Source organism: Atheta coriaria, unplaced genomic scaffold (genome assembly GCF_025399875.1).
Source record: "Atheta coriaria isolate IRGN ID8LTWV9N9 unplaced genomic scaffold, Caltech_Dcor_3.1 hic_scaffold_10_pilon, whole genome shotgun sequence".
Taxonomy (NCBI): Eukaryota; Metazoa; Arthropoda; class Insecta; order Coleoptera; family Staphylinidae; genus Dalotia; species Dalotia coriaria.
This window is the reverse complement of record NW_027045452.1, coordinates 10,051,843-10,070,695: the sequence shown is the minus strand read 5'-3', so window position 1 is coordinate 10,070,695 and position 18,853 is coordinate 10,051,843. Positions and strand designations below refer to the sequence as shown.

The following is an 18,853-nucleotide window of genomic DNA, read 5'->3' as shown; positions in this document are numbered from 1 at the left end:
CAAACAAATTGTCGCTGTAGGATATTCAAGGTCAAATTTTGATGTATACTTGGTTGCCTGCTGTAATAATCTAAACCAATTTATTTAAGAAAATGTATTTACATAAAAAAACAAACAAACAAAACGCTGGATATATTTTTAAATTCGCAGTTTATGACATATGTAAGTGCGTAATTATTGCGTTTTGTTTTGTTTTTGCGGTGTGACTTGTTTGATTGCGAAGTAATTTTTGGCGGTATTGCGCTGCCGTATGCGCCCGAATTGACGCGAGCCGACGACGCATTGTTATCGCGCATCCTCGTTGCGCACTCTGCGCGTGCATAGCGGCGTCACTCTCTAAACATCTTTATCCGCCATTGCATAAGTTTAGTGACTCCGTGACTGCGCTGGTGCTACGAGTCCCGAATTTCGCGTTGTGCGCTTTGGAAGATGCGTTTTTCTCCGGCGGCGTGCTGCTAAACTCTACACCCAGCGGTGAGTGCAACTACACGCGCGTAGAAGAATTCATTTCAACACACAAAACCTATGTTGTTTATATAGGTTACAATTGTATTGTAGTGTGCTGGTAGAAAACAACCGACGCTCGCGATCGTCAATTGTTTACACCGAATTACCATATTTCAAACGCTCAATCATGCAGATAACTTAAACCAAAACAGTTTAAAGCATTATTTCAATTAATTACATGCGTGTATCGGTGATTTTCGTGCCAAGTGCGTGTTTGCAGTCGAATAAAACGAAGCTGACACAGAGATAACCTAACTTTGTGGACTTGTTGGTTGTTACTGTTGGGCAAAACAAAAGTTGTTTATTTCAAATATGGTGGCCACTGTTGCAGTTTAGATTGCGGACGCGAGCAGGATGAGCAAGCGCCGGCGGACGAGTTCGATCGCCAGTCGCGGTCAGGAGGATGACTCTCTGGATAGCATTGAAGCAACCACTTCTGTTGTGACCACAACAAGAAAACGCACGCGAAAACAACAAGATCCCGTAAGAATTCTACTAAAATTCATCTTAAAACAATCTACAACATAAAATCACATGTTTTTCTTTGGTTTCTAGATGGAATTAGTTCAACAAGTGTATGATTCAATTCGCACATTCAAAAAGAAGATGGCACGTTGTTATGCGACGCATTTATTCGCGTCCCGAAGCGGCGGCAGGAACCAGGGTATTATGAAGTCGTCACGAATCCGATTGACTTGTTGAAAGTGCAACAAAAACTCAAAACGGACGAGTACGAAGACATTGATGATCTTCAGGCGGATATTGAACTGATTGCGAATAACGCCAAGGCGTTTTATAAGAAAAGCTCGACGGAATATCGCGATGCTGTCGAGTTAATTGAGTTGTTTCTTGCGAATAAAGCCAGGTGAGTGTTTAAATGTTAATAATTGATGTGAATTTTGGGTTGCATACCGGCATTTATAGAGAGAAGTAGTTAATTATTAGGAATAGTTTCAATTTTTAAGTATTTTATAGAAAAATACCGGTTTTTGGGACAAAAAATACCGGTATATCGGTTTTTTTACATCATTAATGCATGTTTTATTAATATTTTTAGTAGAATTTATGATTACCCATTGAAAAATACCGGTATTTGATGAAAAAACCGGTATACCGATATTAATATCGGTATTTCACACTTGAAATTTATATATTTTAATATTTTTCATAGAGTTTATTAAGTATTTGCTCCAAATACCGGTATACCAATAAAAAATACCGGTATTTCTCATTCCTAACCCCAATTGACTAAAATTTCCCCCATTTATTTCCAGAATTTACGACAAAACCGAAGATGACGACAAAAAAGTCTCTCTCCGCGTCAGCCGTTTACGAAAAACACCACGTGCGGACGTGGACGCCGCCTCCGAAGTCTCCTCCGAATCCTCAACGAATCCCGACGACGAATACAATCAATACGAAGACTTATTCACGGCGGTGATGACCGCCACCGACGCCGAGAACAATCCACTTCACACCGCCTTCCAACTGCTGCCATCAAAACGCAAGTATCCCGAGTATTACGAAGTCATCGAGTCGCCGATTGACTTGAAAACAATCGCGCAGAAAGTCCAAAACAGCGAGTACACACACCTCGGCGAGCTGGAGAAAGACCTGCTGCAGATGACGAAGAATGCATGCGCGTTCAACGAACCCGGGTCGAAAATCTACAAAGACGCCAAAGCTTTGAAGAAAATTGTAGTGTTGAAGAAGTACGATATTGAACACAGCACACAATCAGCGAGTCATAAAACACCAAGTGGGAAAACCAGTGAGAGAATACGCAATCGACGCCTGAAAGGCACCAGTAGTCTATCGGCGGTTACAGCGGCGTTGCGAGATGATGACTCGGATGTTGACGGAGAAGCGGAGTCACAGGAACAGGAACACGAGGAATCCGTGGATGAGGATGTGGATTTCGACGTGGAGAGTCCAATGTGGCAGTTGTTTGACACCGTGCGGAATGTGATGAATACCACGGGTACTGCTGCGCTGTGTGAGCCTTTCTGGCGGTTACCCTCACGGCGATTCTATCCGGATTACTATAAGGAGATTAAGAATCCGGTGTCGTTGACGCAGATCAAGCGAAAGCTGAATAATCATTCGTATGGGACGGTGAGTGAAGTCGCTGGGGATTTGACGGTTATGTTTGAGAATGCGAAGAGGTACAATGTGCCTACGTCCAAGTTATATCGAGTAAGTTTTTGTTTTTGTTTGGTTTTAATTTTAAAATTAATTTTTTGCTGGTGATCGATGTAATTATTGTGTTTTTTTTCTTGTAGGATTCTGTTAAGCTGCAGAAGTTGATGCAGGCAAAGGTGCAAGAACTGCTTGAGATTGATCAGGTAACAAACATCAAAGTCACTAACAGAGCACGCAAGGTAATGGCTTACGCACTCATTAAATTTCATTTCATTTACTAACATTTTGGTGGATATGTATCATTTAAGTGATAGGTGTAGGTGTAGTTGTAGTAGAGATTAGTGGAGGGGGTTGCGAAGTTGACTGCTGGAGCTGCGCTCGCCTTTTATACTTGCGGGTTTTGCGCACGACCCGCAAAAAGTGGTGGGGGTAAACGCAGCGGTATATGATTGGTTGCACGTGCTGCGCGAGAGGTACATGTGCGTACCCCCACTACTTTTTGCGGATCGTGTGCAAAAATCGCAGGTATAAAAGAAAAAAGACGGGCATGCGGGGGGTTCATGCTCAGTCGTGCCTGAGTCCTCCAGCAGTCCACTCAAAATTCTTCTTTTCTTTTTTCTTTAGAACTTTCTTTATTTTATTTTATTGATTTTTATCTTTTACAGAAATCAATATTTATTACTCACTATTTATATTTTGTTTAATTTAGGATACTGACTTTGAAGATCCCGAAATGCGGCGGAAAAGTCTTCCGAAGAAACTGCACACACCTCTGCGTGGCCGCCCTCCCAAAGACCCCATCCCTCTGAAAAAGCGCCTGCACGCAATGACGAAATTCCTCCTTGATTTTGTCGAAGACGGCCGCAAGCCGATGCTGGCCTTCATGCAGAAGCCCTCCAAGAAACTCTACCCGGACTACTACGACGTGATCAGCGAGCCGATTGATTTCCTCGAGATTGAGTCGAAGATACGCGGAGAGCAGTACGCCAGCGAGGCGGAACTCATTCGGGATTTTAAGCTCATGTTTGAGAACTGCAAGCAATACAATGAGGAGAACTCGCCGATCTACGAGGATGCGGCCATGCTGCAGAAGGTTATGATGGATAAATTCGGGCATGTCATTACTCCGGAGCGGAGGACTTATTCCAGAATGTGAGTATTATATTTTTTTGTGGGGTTAAGGTCAAAAATTATAGAAGAAATGAAAAATAGCATTGTTAGGTGTATGTTCGGTATGAATACGGCAAGTCCAACATTGGACAACAAAATTTAAGCCTTGTTTTGTGTTTTTTGGTTGAAAATAGCTCAGAAAAATGTAAAAATGCTAAAACATCGTTTTAAACTAATTATTTTGAGGAAAAAGAGTAAAATACTGCAAAATTTACATTAGCAGTCCTATGTTCGGTGAGTAAACCGCATATCCAACATAGGACAACAAAATTTAAGCCTTATTTCGTGTTTTTTGATAAAATTTTAGTAAAAATCGCGCATAAACACACAAAAAATGCTAAAAATGATTAATTGAAGAACTGATCATTCTTATATCTTTAATAATATCATTTTAAACTAATTATTTTGAAGAAAAATAGTAAAATACTACAAAAGTTGCAGAAATTACATTTGCAGTCCTATGTTCGGTGAGTAAACCGCATATCCAACATAGGACAACAAAAGTTAAACCGGATTTTGCGTTTTTGGCAAAATTTTGATAAAATTGCAATAAAAAGCAAAAATGCTAAAAATAATTAATTGGCAAACTAATTACGCAAAAATCATCAATAACATCATTTTAAACTGATTATTCTGAAGATAAACAGTTAAATATTACAAAACTTACAAAAATAACTTTACTACTCCTATGTTCAGTGAATATACCGCAAGTCAAAGCATAGACTAACAAAATAAACATACAATTTATGTTTTTAAAACATTAAATAACATAAAATTTCAGGTATAAACCACGAAAAACCCTCACCCCGATGCACAAACACTGCAAACGCCTCTACGAAACAATCCGCGACTACCGCGAACCGAAAGCCCAGCGCCAACTAATCTCAATCTTCATGAAACTCCCCTCAAAGAGCGACTACCCCGACTATTACGACATCATCAAACACCCCATCGACATGGACAAAATCGGGCATAAACTACGCTCGAGAGAATACGACACTCTGGACGAACTCGTCACCGATTTCAACCTAATGTTCGACAATGCCTGCAAATACAACGAGCCGGATTCCCAAATCTACAAAGACGCGCTAGTATTACAACGGTTATGCAACGCGACGAAGATCCAACTCAAAGAGGACGACGACACCATCCCCGACGTCCCAGCCGCCATACAAGACCTCCTCTTGAGTCTATTCACATCCGTGTACAATCATCAAGACTTAGAAGAACGCTGCTACTCGGATTCAATGGCGGATCTACCCGAACACGACGACATCGACGGGAAAAAAGTCCGAGGCCTGTCCTTGGATTTAATCAAGCGGCGATTGGATAAAGGTCTGTACAAACGCCTGGATACCTTCCAGGAGGATATTTTCGCGTGTCTGGAACGCGCGAGGCAAATCTCACGCACAGATTCGCATGTTTTCGAGGATTCCATTGAGATGCAGCGGTATTTCATCAAACTGCGCGATGAATTATGTCGCAATGGTGAATTACTACACTCACCAGCGTTGCAATACACCGTTGAGGATCTCCTCACCTCTGCAGAAGTATTACGACAGAGTAAGTTAGTTCAGGAGTCTTTGGACGATGAAAATGAAACGCGTAGCTCGGATGATTCTATTATAAAAGAGGCGGGGTTGTCTGCGGGTGAGTCAATGACATGTAACCAACAAACCTTCAAGGTTGGTGAGTTTGTTTACCTGGATTCGAAGGATAAAGGCGTCGAACCGCATATTTTGCTTATTGAACGCCTGTGGACGAACCAGCAGGGTCAGCAGATGTTGTATGGGAGTCATTATTTGCGCCCGGCGGAGACGTATCATTTATCAACGAAGAAGTTTCTTGAAAAAGAGGTTTTCAGAAGTGACACGCACGTTGCCGTGCCGCTGGAGGAGGTGAAGGAGCGTTGCTGTGTGCTGAATCTACGACAGTATTTAACGATGATTCCCGAGGGTTTCGACGAGAAAGATGTGTATGTGTGTGAGAGTCGATATGCGACCAAAGCGAGGAATTTCAAGCGTATGAAGACTTTTGCTGAAGCACCGAATATTATTCTGACAGCGCGTGATAAGCCACTGGAACCAAAACGAGTGATTTCGGTGTTTAGGGAGCGCGTGGAGAAGCATAAGGATGAATTAGCGGAGTTGCAGGAGATTGAACGGTTGGTGGAGAAAGAAAAGCCGAATATTGTCGCGTTTAATGTCGAGATTGACGATGGGAATACTTATTACGAGCAGTATAATACGATATGTTCAGGGACGGTGAAAACCGGTGATTTTGTCTATGTTGCGGCTGATGGCGGACGGCAAACCATCGCGCAGATAGACACAATATGGGAAACAAAAGAGTAAGTGAAACATTACCGACATTACAGTTTCCTGTAATATTTTTTGTTGTGTTTTTCTACAGTGGTAAATCATATTTTCGTGGACCATGGTTCATCACACCGTCGGAAGTACCCAGCGGTGCAGTATACAAACAGGAGCTGTTTTTATCCACGTTGGAGGAGACGAATCCGATTGTGAGCATTGTCGGACGATGCGCAGTATTAGATTACAACGATTATATTTCAAGTAAGTTTCGCATGTCAAATATCAAAAATTATTCGAATATGTCATTATTCAATTTGAATGTCATTTCAAGGTCGTTTGACTGAGATACCCGAGAGTGATGTCTTCATCTGTCAGAGTCTCTACGATGAGATTAATCGGCAAGTGCAGAAATTGGGCATTGACGGCGTGAAGAAGTACAGCCACACGCCGGGCGTCACCGAGGATGAAATCTACTACTATCCGAAACTTATTAATCCGCTGCGGGTGAGTTTTCGATTGTTTTATTTCTTTTTTCGCATAAAATGTCTACTAAACCGGGTGATAGTCTATTGTTTGTGCTTTTTGCATGATAACATGAGTGTTGTAACATTTGGGGTTGCTTTTGTCGTGTGTTTGTCTCTGGTGTGTGTGTGTGTGTTGCTTACACGCTTGCCCTGCTCTGTGTTGCAGGTGGGCGCCGATCAGAAATCGTTGAACATGATGGAAGTGGTGAGTTTTGTTGTATTAATTATTTTACGAATCGATACGTATTGCGCACGCGCCTTATTCGCCCGGATTTAATTGTAAAATGTGCGTGTGGGGTTTAATTATGCGTGTTTTTGGTGTGTTAAAAATCGATACACGCGAAATTTCGTGCGTACGAATGTTAATATTTAATTTTCATGGTGATATTTGTCTTTGGTGATATTTAGTCGGTTGCGTGTTTTGTATCGCAGTTGGTTGCGTTGCGCCGCGCAGCGTTCTCTCTCGCTCGGCGCGCCTGGCGGTGTGTGCTAATCGCATTGTGAGCTGGCTGGCATTCATTCGTCGAGTGGCCGCCATTGCATCAGCGCCCGTGTGCGCCATTACGTGTTTGTGCGTTTCTCTGTGTATCATCTCTCCGTGGTGTGAATCGTGTGCGTCGCCTCGTCGCCTGTCGTTTGTTTCTCGTCAACGGACGATCAACGAGTCTCGCGTGAGCAGCGTAAGCGCACGCCGCCGACCGGCGGCACACGCGTACCGTACGGAGAAGAAGTCGCGAGGCCGAGCCCGCTGCGCGCGCGTTCGTGGCGTATCGGGTCGTCGCGCGACCGGCGCGTATACCGTGCGCCCTTCTTGCGAGTGGAGTCGTGCGCTGCGCCATTGTGTCCGGCTCGCGTCGCGTCTAGTGGCCGTCTGGGCCACACCGGTGTGTGTGAGTGTGGACCGCCATGCATAATCTGCGGCGTCGCTAGAGAACACACCACACACTAGAGCGCCCCGCGGCACCTGCGCTCGAGAGTCAGCAGGAGTTGGTGCGTCACACACACAAAACAACACCACCAACCAACCTTGGCGCAACCTTCGTCATCGCCATCGATGAATATATGCTAAAAACCTAAAAAATTCACGTGATTACACCACACATTTATTAAGAGTATAAACGGGCACGTGCAGCATGAAGCGTAAAAAAATCCTAAACATGGATAGCTCGAGCGCTAACGTTGAAAACCAGCAGACCGGCACCGCCTCCATGGAGTACACCTCGCTGGTTGGTACATTTTTGTTTTGCATATATAACCTCTCATTCACACTCAGTGAATAATCAGTGTGCAAGCGTCTCCATCTTGTTTGCGCATAAACACAAACAAAACACCATCGCGATTATATCGGTAGACGCGCTGCTCGCTTCTTTGTTGAGTGCAACTTGTTCATCTTACAGGAATCTTCGCCGATGCTCACCAAGCTCAACGACATGGACATCCTCATGGAGGACTCCATCGACGGCCCGCCCTCTGTGGGCTCCGGCGAGCATCCAGTCGCCATTTCTACTCCGTCGACGTCAACACCGGCCACTGCTAAGAAGGTTTGCTTCTACACTTGTAGAAAACTACATATTCATTTGTTTTATGTTTTGGGGGTGATGGTGGTTTATTTAATATCGGGGGCCATTTTGTACAAATTTAACACATCGCACATTTATTTTCTTAATTTCCTGTTTATAATGGAAAGTTTTGGTTTTAATTTGCAGCAAAAGATTAAATATAAATTAGTCTCCGGTTACATTCTCTACTCGCGCGCGCATCGCAAAGGCGTCGTGGCGAATAATCCCGATTCGAACTTCGGGGATATCAGCCGTATTGTCGGCAATGAATGGCGGTCGCTTTCCGCCAGCGAGAAGGCTCCATGGGAGGAAAAAGCGACCAAGATGAACGAGGAGATTAAACTGCGCGGTGAAGCCGTCACTACAACTTCGGAGGAGACTTGCACAAGTCCTGCGCCTGTACATCCCGATCAGGTAATAATTTTTATGCAATTTATTAAGTTTTACTTGTAAAACAACAAATTATTTCATTGTAGATTTACGAATGTTATTGGGATCAGTGCGATTATCAATTTGAAGAGTTGATTGATTGTCTCGAGCACTGCATCAAGGAGAAAGACGGCGTGGCTGGGCATGTACAGTCGTATTTCCAGCAGAATCCCGACGCGGAGATGCACTGCTTGTGGCGTGGCTGTCAACGCATCAAGAACAAGAAAAACTCGCAGCCGTTCCCGAACGTGCAGCGTCTTGTACGTCACGTTAAGGATTTACACATTAACAAGGGTAATGGACGTGTGGTTGCGCCAGAAAATCGAAACAAGTAAGTATTCGCTTTGAAATTGATGTGTTTTTTTATGTTTTTATTGAAAATTTTCACTTGCTAAATGATGCAAATGTTAGGAATTTCATCGGAAATCGTACGATGCCAGTGCTGCAACCAGCCGTACCGCCGCCATCGGAGATCCTAGCTGGTTGGTTGATGCGAATGTTGCATACTCAGCATGTCTTTATTTTTTTATAGTAAATTTAGGCGTATCTTTGGTTGCCTACATACCTGCACTACCATTACCCTGGGATGTTTGTTGTTGTTTTGGCTCTCTTGCCGTGACCATGGTTGTTAATTTCGAATGTTTTTCTCTTTGTTTTTATTTGCGCCGGTTGTTCATCAAAAAGGAACTTCAAGCCATCCAGTAGGGGCAATGCGATTGCAATGCGGCCCACTCCTACCGCAACTCCCACTCCTAGTTGTGAGTTTAGTTATTTAGTTTTGCATTTTCAACGATTAGTGCATGTGTAATATTTGATTTAGCGTTTTGATCATCTTAGATTAATATTTCATTGAATTTCTTTCTACCTTAAGCGGCTAGTAAGGCGTTTATGGGGAATAATCATGCTAACACAGGTATATTCTTATAAACTCACCCTGCATGCACTAAAAATCATCGTTTTATTTATTTTTACAATAGTTTAATGTAATTTTGTATGTTTAGCTGCATCATCTTCAGTGCCAACACCAGTGGCGCCCCCTACACCGGCTCCCAAACAATTGGAGCCGTTGTTTATCTCTGTTCCACCACGACCACAGCGTGCGCTACATTCTGAAGCTTATATTAAGTAAGTTTTGTCAGGATTTCATCAATTTTTGTATTTATTTTTGTTGTGTTATTTACTTTAGGTATATAGAGGGATTGCATGCTGAAAACAAGTATATCTGCAATTGGGAGCGTACTTTGAACGGTACGCAGGAAACAGCACCGGCTCCGGATCCAGAGAAACTGAATTCGGTCGCCACTTGGCTCGGCCCCAAGGCCAATCAGCAGGATAACGTTTTGAACGCGCTGTGGACGCTCAGGAATCAACTGTTGCGCGATACGCTCAGCCTGCAGAAGACGCTTTAATTTAATCCGCGTGTCCGTTAAATGTTTGATGTTATTTGCTGGTATTTTAGTTAAGTATTCGAGTATTTAGATTTTTTATATGATACTAGCTGATCCTGACGAGCTGAAATATAGGAATCTATGTAAGTTAAATTAAATCTACTATAAAGCGCGTCTGGCTATAAGTTGCAGTTTTCTACATTTGCGATTTATGATTGGATAACTTGTTTGTAGATGGCGCTCGCATCTCGATGCGAGCTGTTGGTGATTCGTGTTTGTGCAGATCAGATGGCTGGTTTGCTTCGGTAGTGTTGTTGCTGAGGTTTTATTTCGCGAAGGAAAGCTGTTTGCGTTGGTGACACAACGAGCACGCTGTTCGGAAGGTGTCTGAGGGTGGTTACGTGGGCGAGAAGTTTGTTAGGTGAGCGCGCTTTGTTTTTCTTACCCTTTTCTTGTTATTTTTGTTGAAATAACCTGCAAAAATTAACACCGGAGTCCTATGTTTGGTAAATGCGCATAAACAGGTAAAAATTATATTTTTTAATAAGAAATGGGTGTAAATTCAAGTAATTTCATGTTGGTTCCTGTCCATATTTTATTTATGACTGCAATGATGTGTGATTTATGATTTGTTCCGTTGAGTTGTTTCTCCTTAAAGTCGGTTAATTTAAAATAGACCGCGATCGCTCCCACCACACGCACTCGATTTTCACATTTCCACTTGAAACTTTATTGCGGAAACCGAAAATTCAGTCCACCATCGTCGCTCTGCAATGGAACGCCCGCATCGCTCCTCGGTGCGTAGCCGCGGCTCATCCTCCACCAGCGATGTCCCCGCGAAAGAGAAATTCATCGACTGCTGTCGCAAAATCGTCGCTTTCATGTGCACACAAGTCGGTGTCGGCGGCCTGGTCGTCGGCTACACCGTCGTGGGCGCCTTCACCTTCAATACATCGAAACCCGCGAAGAATACCCAATCATCGCCGTAGTAAACTCCACGCGCACGAAATACGCCAACATACTCTGGGACGTGGTGCGGGAAGAGAACGTCTTCAACAAAACAACATTCAACCGCGAGGTGAATAAAACCCTCTTCGAGTATCAGAATCTCATGGTTGATTCAATCAAACGCGGATACAACGGCCGCACCGTTCAGGACATGTGGTCCATTCCTGCGGCGTTGATGTTTTCCCTGAGTATCATCACAATGATTGGCTATGGTAACATGGTACCACGCACCACATGGGGCAAAACCGTGACTGTCATCTACGCGGTTTTTGGTATACCTCTCTATGTATTATACTTTATGAACATGGGTGAAGTTTTAGCCGGCGTGTTTCGATGGATCTACACCTGGTTATACGATTGCAGCACAGAGAGGGATGAAAATGACCCACCACGAAGAGTTGTGGTGCCAAGTTCAGCGTCTCTATGGGTGATTGGTGGGTATATCGCAACCGGGGCGATTATTTTCGCCGAATGGGAGAAGTGGTCCTACTTGGACAGCACGTATTTCTGCGTGACGAGTCTGTGTAAGATTGGCCTGGGGGATTTCGTCCCCGGCGCGAATATAAATGATTTCAAAGTCGGCAGCCAGACGAAGCTGGTGGTGAATTTTGTTTATATGCTGGTGGGACTCGGGTTGGTTGCGATGTGTTACAATCTCATGCGTGAGGAGGTGCGGGTTAAGGTGAAGGAGATGAAGGAGGACATGGGACAGTGTCTGGAGGACACGAGGGTGCGGTTGATGGCGTGCGCAAATCGATGTCGAAGTGAATAATTCTTCGATACGATTGACTTGTATTGTTTTGTTAATTTTGTGAACTGTATGCATTTATTTATTAGTTTAATCCCTGAGGAAACAAGCGGCGAGAGTGTAAGCAGTGTGTAAAATTTATGTAAGCTGGTTTTATTCACTGCGATGAATTTAAACTCGGACGTGTGGTGTGTTTTTGCCTTTTTATGAGTTTATTTAACTGCGCGTTTGGAGTTTGACTAAGAATGCGGTGTTATTAAAAAGGTAATTGATATTTTTATATCTTTCTTGTGCTAATTGATGCTTGGCGCGTGTTCAACACTGCAATTGTGATTCATTTTTATTGGCTTTGTTTGATTTTCTTTGAACATGTTTGAAATGGCGGCTAAAGATAGTTGCGTCGGGCTGCCAACAAAGGAAAGCCGAAAAACAAAAGAGTTGATTATTAATCGTGAGTTATTTCCATCATGTTACAAATTTAGGTCGTGTTGTGTGCGTGAAACTAATATTGGCGATTGGATGAGCTATGATTTACGGACGTGTTGAAGTTTTCAACTTGACGTGACGAGCGGCGATAATTTTAACATGAAAAAAACGCGAAAGGTAGCAGCCACGTGTGGGCGAGATGTGTGCTTGGTTAATTGGCCATCGGATGAAATATTCAGCGAGAATTCCACACTTTTCTCGTGCAAATTGGGCAGGAAATTGTTCGAGCGTCGTCGGATTTTTTCTTTTTCATGCTTTGATGAAAACAGCATTAATAATAGACGCCCGCGCATGTCGCAACGTGCATAAACCAACATTCGGCAAGCGGCAACTCTTGGAAAGTTATAAATAACGCGCGCCATGTGTAACATAAAACTCACTTCGAGTGAGCGCCAGCGCGCACGCACTCATGCAAATATTACAGTAATGTAATGTTTAATTTTCAGATGTGAAACGTTATAGCATGCAGGCGGCCTCTGCGCCTACACCGTTGAGATTATGCGGCGTCGTGGGTTACGAGGGGCGGTGTAATGACATCGTCTATTGCCGCCCCACGATGGAAAATGTTTCCAGCACCGTAGTTTTCTTTGGTGGTGATGTGCAAGACTTCATTGAGAACATGCAAACGCATCGTGATAGTAAAAACTATGTGGAATGGAATTTAGAAGACACAGCGAAGATAATTCAAGCGAAATTTCCTTCTGCGCATGTTCTAGTCGTCAGGCCTGCAAGGTGAGGGTTGGTTTGTTTAATTTCAGTAGAGAATTTTTATTAATTTGTATATTTTTAGTGTTGAGTATAAAACATTCAGTTGTTTTAAGAATTTCGTACCGTGTAATAATTGTGGTACTCCGGAGCACACGCCAATGCACTTTGCTCTCCGCCATTTGCAAAAGTTATTGGAGAGTGTTGCACAGATGACAACACAATCCAATGGTAATTTCCTTGATCAACAGAAGCTGATTCTTGTTGGCTTTAGTAAGGGTTGTGTAGTTCTCAACCAGTGTCTCTACGAGTTTCATTACTTGTCGACGCTCACGCCTGATGAACGCGCTTCTTCGGAGATTGTAACACGTATCAGCGACATGTATTGGTTGGATGGCGGACATGCAGGTGGTAAAAACACATGGATTACCAGTAGGCCCCTATTAGAAACACTTACTAGGCTAGGTAGTATTTATTTTATTAAATTGTACATTAGGAAATGAAATATTGTAATTTTTTAAGGTATCAACGTGCATATTCATGTTACACCCTATCAGATCCAAGATGGACGTCGTCCATGGATCCGCAAAGAGGAAAAACTCTTTGGTGACGTCCTCTCGAAACTTGGAGCGAACGTGCAGCGGCAGGTGCATTTTGAGGACATAATTCCTTCTTTAAATACGCACTTTGAATTGATTAAGGTGTTTTGTGCGGGACAGGAGATAGAAAATCGGTAAAGATTAATTTTATGGTTTATAGATCTCTTATATTAAGAGATTATATTAATTTATGCAATACTTTGGCAACGAAACGTTAATTTATTACTTATATTATATAGAATGTTATATTTTCATAGCATTTTGTCCATAACTCACAAACTAATCAATTGTACTTATAAAATAGTATTTTAATTTAATAGTTTAGTGATAATTTTAAATGTTTGAATTGTAACTTGATTAGTTTTTGATTTATTGGTGAAAAACTAAGAGATTTCTATTTCCATGTCACTCATCCTCATAGGTACATAGAACTGGACAAGGAGGCAAGTATCTCCCTAATTTCATCTGAAGTTTTCCTAAAAGTAATCATATTTTATTATATTTGTATATTTTTAAAGTGTTAATTATTTACGGTCTAGATGAGGTGAGATCTTTTTGTTTAAATATTCATCGGAACCATCACAGCAGTCGCAGACGCCGTCGTTGACTTTATTCGAGCTGATAATCTTCTTGTAATTCCTGTAAGTTGCCTGGGAAGTACAGAAAAAGGTCTTGCCAGGACAGGCGTTGGTTCCTGGCTCGTCCGTGCCGTCTGTGCAATCACAATAATTATCATTCACCAGTTCGTAGTCGATCAGTTCACGACTGAAGAGACATTGGAATTGATTGCGGCCGGTGCGCTGATAGAGTCGGATGTGGTACTTGTGCGTGCCGAGGACTTTCGTCGTCACCGGTTTGTTGCTATTGCTGTACACGGTAAGTTTATTGAATATCACCAGTTGGTAGACGATGTAGATGACGGAGACAATTGCCAGCGGCGTGAGGAAGTACTTGAGTTTCTTGCGCGGTCGCCACATGATAAGGAAAACAATGTTTCACGTCATCTTGCGTTGCGAAAATGTAAATTAAGGAAAAACATAACCATACAATCGCTGGATTCAAAACATTGTTGAATCGGTTGTGTATTATATACAACAAGTCTATGTATAGAGGTAAATATTGTCGTAGACAGGTTAACTTACATTGAGAATGTATTGCGGCGGTGGGGTCACCCCTACTATGGAATTATTGCAGGTCTATGTTCCGTCGTGCGCTGCGTAGTAGTGAGCACATGTTTTGTATGTCGGTCGGTTCTCGTGGCGATTTTCAGTTTTCTCGGGGTTATAAGTCGGTAGTTTAATTAATATCGGTCAGCACGGATAAACTTTAGCTTGATAGATGTATGCGACGTGTAATTAATGAGTTATCGCGCGTGGAAGTATGACTTAAGTTGGTTTTTCAATGTGCGCACGTGTTTTCAGTCGCCCGTCGGATATCTCCCGTCGATACGAAGAATTCTTACTGGATTTATATATTTTTGTGCATTTATTGAATAATTCAATCGTGGAAATATACCACGATTGTTTCCCGTATGGAATGAAGTCCGTAAAATTTATTCCGTACCAGTTTGGGAAGATTAAACATTCAAGTAAGTGTAACTTGTAACTTAAGTCACTTTCGTGAGTCACGTTGAACACATGTACTTAAATTTCATGTAACAGAATTTAATTTGTGTATGTACTATCTTGATTATTTGAGTTTGAATAAAATATAATTTAATAGTATATTTTGAAGCAGTTATCTATCAATGTTCCTATTGTCGTTTTCAGAATTAGTTTTAAAGATCAAATTTGATTACCTGTGTTTGAAATGCATATAAGTGATATATAAATGTTGTTATTTTTAAAAAGGTGACAAAAACAACAACATTTATACCTGAAACGAATAAAGTTTGATAAGTGAGCGTTGTGGCTCAGGTGGCATGTGCATATGCTAGCGTGCTGGAGGTTCATGGATCGAATCTCAGTTGTAGAAGGCAATTTTATTAAATAATAAGAAATTTACGAAATGTGGGTTGCATACCACAAAAATTCAAGATTCAAATGTTAGAAATAACTTGAAAAGCAGGGTACGATGAAGCAACCAACAGTAAAACTAAGTAGAAGATGGTGGAGGAGCAAATAGAGAGCAGCAGCAGCAGCAGGAGAGAAAGTATTGGAGAGAAGAAGAGAGAGTACAGGAAGAAATGAGAATAGGGGTGACAGAATTTTTAAATTTTTTGGCACGTGTCGTTATAAGACAGTCTACGGTCGATCTCCCAGAGCGCCGGAGGCTTCACTGCTTCAGTCCGTCCATTGCTCCCGGCCCATCCTACAGCTACGATGTCTCTGCGCTTCATCCCCGGAATTATCAGGCATATCAACAATTTTTATGGTGGGGGATCATCCCCAGAGAGAGGGAACTCCTTATAAGGACATCCTTTTAAGAACTTGTAAAAATATTTCTAATTTTTATGTCGCCTCACGAGAGGGGACACTTAAAAATATTCTTACAAGTTCTTACCTGTACCTGAATTGAAAGATGGAGTACACAAATCATACAGGATACCATAACAATTTTTATAGTGGGGATCATCCCCCAAGTGGGAGAACTCCTTGAGGACTTGTAGAGATATTTCTAAGTGCCGCCGCGCTCTCAGAGCCGACCATAACACTGAGAAATACAAGTTGTGACCTGTACCTGAAATGATAGAAGGAAGGGGTGCACAAGTCATAAGACAGAGCCATTGCCTTTAACATTTCTTTATTAACAAACTAAATACAATATAAGTTCATGACTTGTATGTTCAATACCTACAAAACACGTGGCGTCATTTTAAAACATGTTTATGACCTGCATAGCCACGCTACGCTAACGGCTGCAAAATTACAACAGATAACACTAGAAAATAGCAAATTGCGCCCTGCTTTCGTATGACATCAGTGGAAAATGATATACAGGGTGTTATCAAAAGAAAATCACCCCAAAACAATATAATTATGCTCATTTTTCGCCGAGCATTAAGAAAAATTTATATACAGGGTGATACAAAATCAAAATCAAAAGTGTATGTTTTATTACCTATTTTGACGTGATAACGTCTTTAAAATCGTTTTAGTCGGGTGACATGTTCAGAAACTTGTGTCACGAGGCCTCACGAGGCCGATCGCTATAACGAGAGAGAGACGGACCGATCTCCCGTCTCATCTCGAGCGCTGCCAGTCATTCCGTGAAACTTGTCACGCGGAATCCACACGAGCGGAGGCAGGCATAGCGTTCGAGTGAGTGGACCAATATTCCGTCTCTCTCACTCTAGCGGCATACAAACGAATGGAGATTTTCTTGTGCGGTTAAGATTTCGTTTAATGTTTAACAGTGAAACAAAATGTGAAGTGCAAGTGAAGTGTTACAACAATAGCAACAAAAAAAACTTATATCACCAATAAGACGTTATCACGTAAACATCTCGATCGTAAACCTACTTTACAAACAACTTAAATTTTTCTACTGTTTATCTAGGGAAGTGATAAGTACGTGAATAGAAACATAATAAATAATACAATTACTAATAATTATAAATTTATTAAACACATTTTAAAGAAATACTAAATTAAGATCTCTTAAACACACAAATTAGCACAGACAGAATTATGAATACAAAAGCAAAAAGAAGGCACGACAAAGTCCCGAATGAGAGCGAATGCGCAGCCGACGGAACGCGACAATATTCCAATACTTGTATTACAAAGGTTATTATATGCAACCATGTGACGACTATGCTATGTATTAAAGTGTTAACTAATTTTACTGATCGTTTTTCCTTATATGGTTGGAAATTGTAATAGAATATAGTTTTTATGTTACATACTTTTTTACGTTGTCGCAGATGAAATATTCCATACGATGCACAAATGATGTTTATTCAAATTAATAATTAAATGGATACACGAAACAAGCCTGAGTATTTCTTAGCCGACGGAAGATATCCGACGGCCGACGGAAAACACGTGGTGCGTACGTTGTAAAACAACGACATTCTTGGTTCCACGCGCGATAACTCATTAACTATAGGCCGCACTTGTCTGTTAATTCTAAATCTTATATCTGGTGACTGATTATAATACAAGTAACGACTTAAAATCACAAGAAACGCTACAAGTCGCCATGAAGACCGACGCGCAAGTAAACGCGTGCACACTACGCCGCAGCGCACGATCGACTAAGTAAGAAATGGCGCAAACACTGCTGAGCGCATTGGATGCGCTGCGACGCAATAAAAACAAGTTGTTTGTGCACTAACACCGATAAGAGCCAAGAGTGCGAAATACGAGTATAAACTATTCATGTTATGGATACAGTTCAATACAATGGAAAGATTTTATATTCTGAACGTACTTTTTTATTCACATAAACAATGTACTCAACAATCCGGAATTGAATGAAGTCTATATGAAGAGGCAGTTTAGGAGATAATCGCAATTGAAAAATCTGGGAACAACAAGGCAAATCTCTTATATTAACTCTTTTAACAACTATTATTGAACTTTTACTTCACGTAATTAATATATTTCATTATCATTAGTACAAGTGTGTATGCACACAACTTTTGATATAACTCGCGTTACGGAATTTTCTCGCCATAAATTTGGATACTGGGAGATGCGGAATTAAATTCTGCATTTGGGAAAATTATTTCAATCTAATTTTGACACCGCGTTCGCGTGTTATAGCATTAAAACTACAATTCCTAGCGCAACGAGTACAAGTGCGTATGCACACAACTTTCGATATAACTCGCGTTACGGAATTTTCTCGCCATATATTTGGATACTGGGAGATGCGGAATTAAATTCTGCATTTGGGAAAATTATTTCAATCTAATTTTGACACCGCGTTCGCGTGTTATAGCATTAAAACTACAATTCCTAGCGCGACGAGTACAAGTGCGTATGCACACAACTTTCGATATAACTCGCGTTACGGAATTTTCTCGCCATATATTTGGATACTGGGAGATGCGGAATTAAATTCTGCATTTGGGAAAATTATTTCAATCTAATTTTGACACCGCGTTCGCGTGTTATAGCATTAAAACTACAATTCCTAGCGCAACGAGTACAAGTGCGTATGCACACAACTTTCGATATAACTCGCGTTACGGAATTTTCTCGCCATATATTTAAATACTGGGAGATGCGGAATTAAATTCTGCATTTGGGACAATTATTTCAATCTAATTTTGACACCGCGTTCGCGTGTTATAGCATTAAAACTACAATTCCTAGCCCAACGAG

At 41.6% G+C, this 18,853-nt stretch overlaps 4 protein-coding genes across 5 annotated transcripts; 3 read left to right on the top strand and 1 right to left on the bottom strand.

Annotated features, from left to right (window-relative positions):
* Positions 1-207: 207 nt before the first annotated feature.
* Positions 208-10,219, top strand: polybromo (protein). The gene is given in 18 exon segments (XM_065313662.1): positions 208-474; positions 839-990; positions 1,063-1,099; positions 1,102-1,372; positions 1,782-2,703; positions 2,790-2,852; positions 3,359-3,801; positions 4,601-6,169; positions 6,232-6,395; positions 6,466-6,638; positions 6,825-6,863; positions 8,056-8,199; positions 8,365-8,631; positions 8,694-8,977; positions 9,058-9,128; positions 9,518-9,559; positions 9,648-9,771; positions 9,833-10,219. Coding segments are annotated over 17 exon segments (4,965 nt in total). The 5' UTR covers positions 208-474; positions 839-861; the 3' UTR covers positions 10,056-10,219.
* A 243-nt stretch (positions 10,220-10,462) lies between these two features.
* LOC135800429 (potassium channel subfamily K member 2) lies at positions 10,463-12,852 on the top strand. The gene is given in 3 exon segments (XM_065313666.1): positions 10,463-10,979; positions 10,982-11,932; positions 12,723-12,852. Coding segments are annotated over 2 exon segments (1,005 nt in total). The 5' UTR covers positions 10,463-10,807; the 3' UTR covers positions 11,815-11,932; positions 12,723-12,852.
* Positions 12,160-13,718, top strand: LOC135800870 (mitochondrial protein C2orf69 homolog). The gene is made up of 4 exons (XM_065314206.1): positions 12,160-12,241; positions 12,723-13,008; positions 13,067-13,413; positions 13,504-13,718. The coding sequence occupies exons 1-4, from the start codon at positions 12,160-12,162 to the stop codon at positions 13,716-13,718; spliced, it is 930 nt and encodes a 309-aa protein (XP_065170278.1).
* A 61-nt stretch (positions 13,719-13,779) lies between these two features.
* LOC135800431 (uncharacterized) lies at positions 13,780-15,163 on the bottom strand. 2 transcript variants are annotated; one of them, XM_065313670.1, is made up of 3 exons: positions 14,723-15,163; positions 14,113-14,584; positions 13,780-14,056 (listed from the first exon to the last, which is right to left on the bottom strand). In XM_065313670.1, exons 2-3 carry the CDS (start codon positions 14,555-14,557, stop codon positions 13,986-13,988), a joined length of 516 nt encoding a protein of 171 aa, XP_065169742.1. In that variant the 5' UTR covers positions 14,558-14,584; positions 14,723-15,163; the 3' UTR covers positions 13,780-13,985. The 2 variants fall into 2 exon arrangements, with proteins under 2 accessions (XP_065169742.1, XP_065169741.1); XM_065313669.1 differs by lacking the exon at positions 14,723-15,163 and having other exon boundaries at positions 14,113-14,716.
* Positions 15,164-18,853: the final 3,690 nt, after the last annotated feature.

What these genes read in the sequence shown, in the direction of transcription:
- LOC135800870 (XM_065314206.1), top strand. Translation starts at nt 12,160, where the DNA reads ATGTTTGAAATGGCGGCTAAAGATAGTTGCGTCGGGCTGCCAACAAAG. An exon ending in CTAGTCGTCAGGCCTGCAAG is followed by an intron (nt 13,009 to 13,066) that starts GTGAGGGTTGGT and finishes GTATATTTTTAG; the next exon opens with TGTTGAGTATAAAACATTCA. An exon ending in TAAAAACACATGGATTACCA is followed by an intron (nt 13,414 to 13,503) that starts GTAGGCCCCTAT and finishes TAATTTTTTAAG; the next exon opens with GTATCAACGTGCATATTCAT.
- LOC135800431 (XM_065313670.1), bottom strand. Translation starts at nt 14,557, where the DNA reads ATGTGGCGACCGCGCAAGAAACTCAAGTACTTCCTCACGCCGCTGGCA. An exon ending in GATCTCACCTCATCTAGACC is followed by an intron (nt 14,057 to 14,112) that starts GTAAATAATTAA and finishes GATTACTTTTAG; the next exon opens with GAAAACTTCAGATGAAATTA.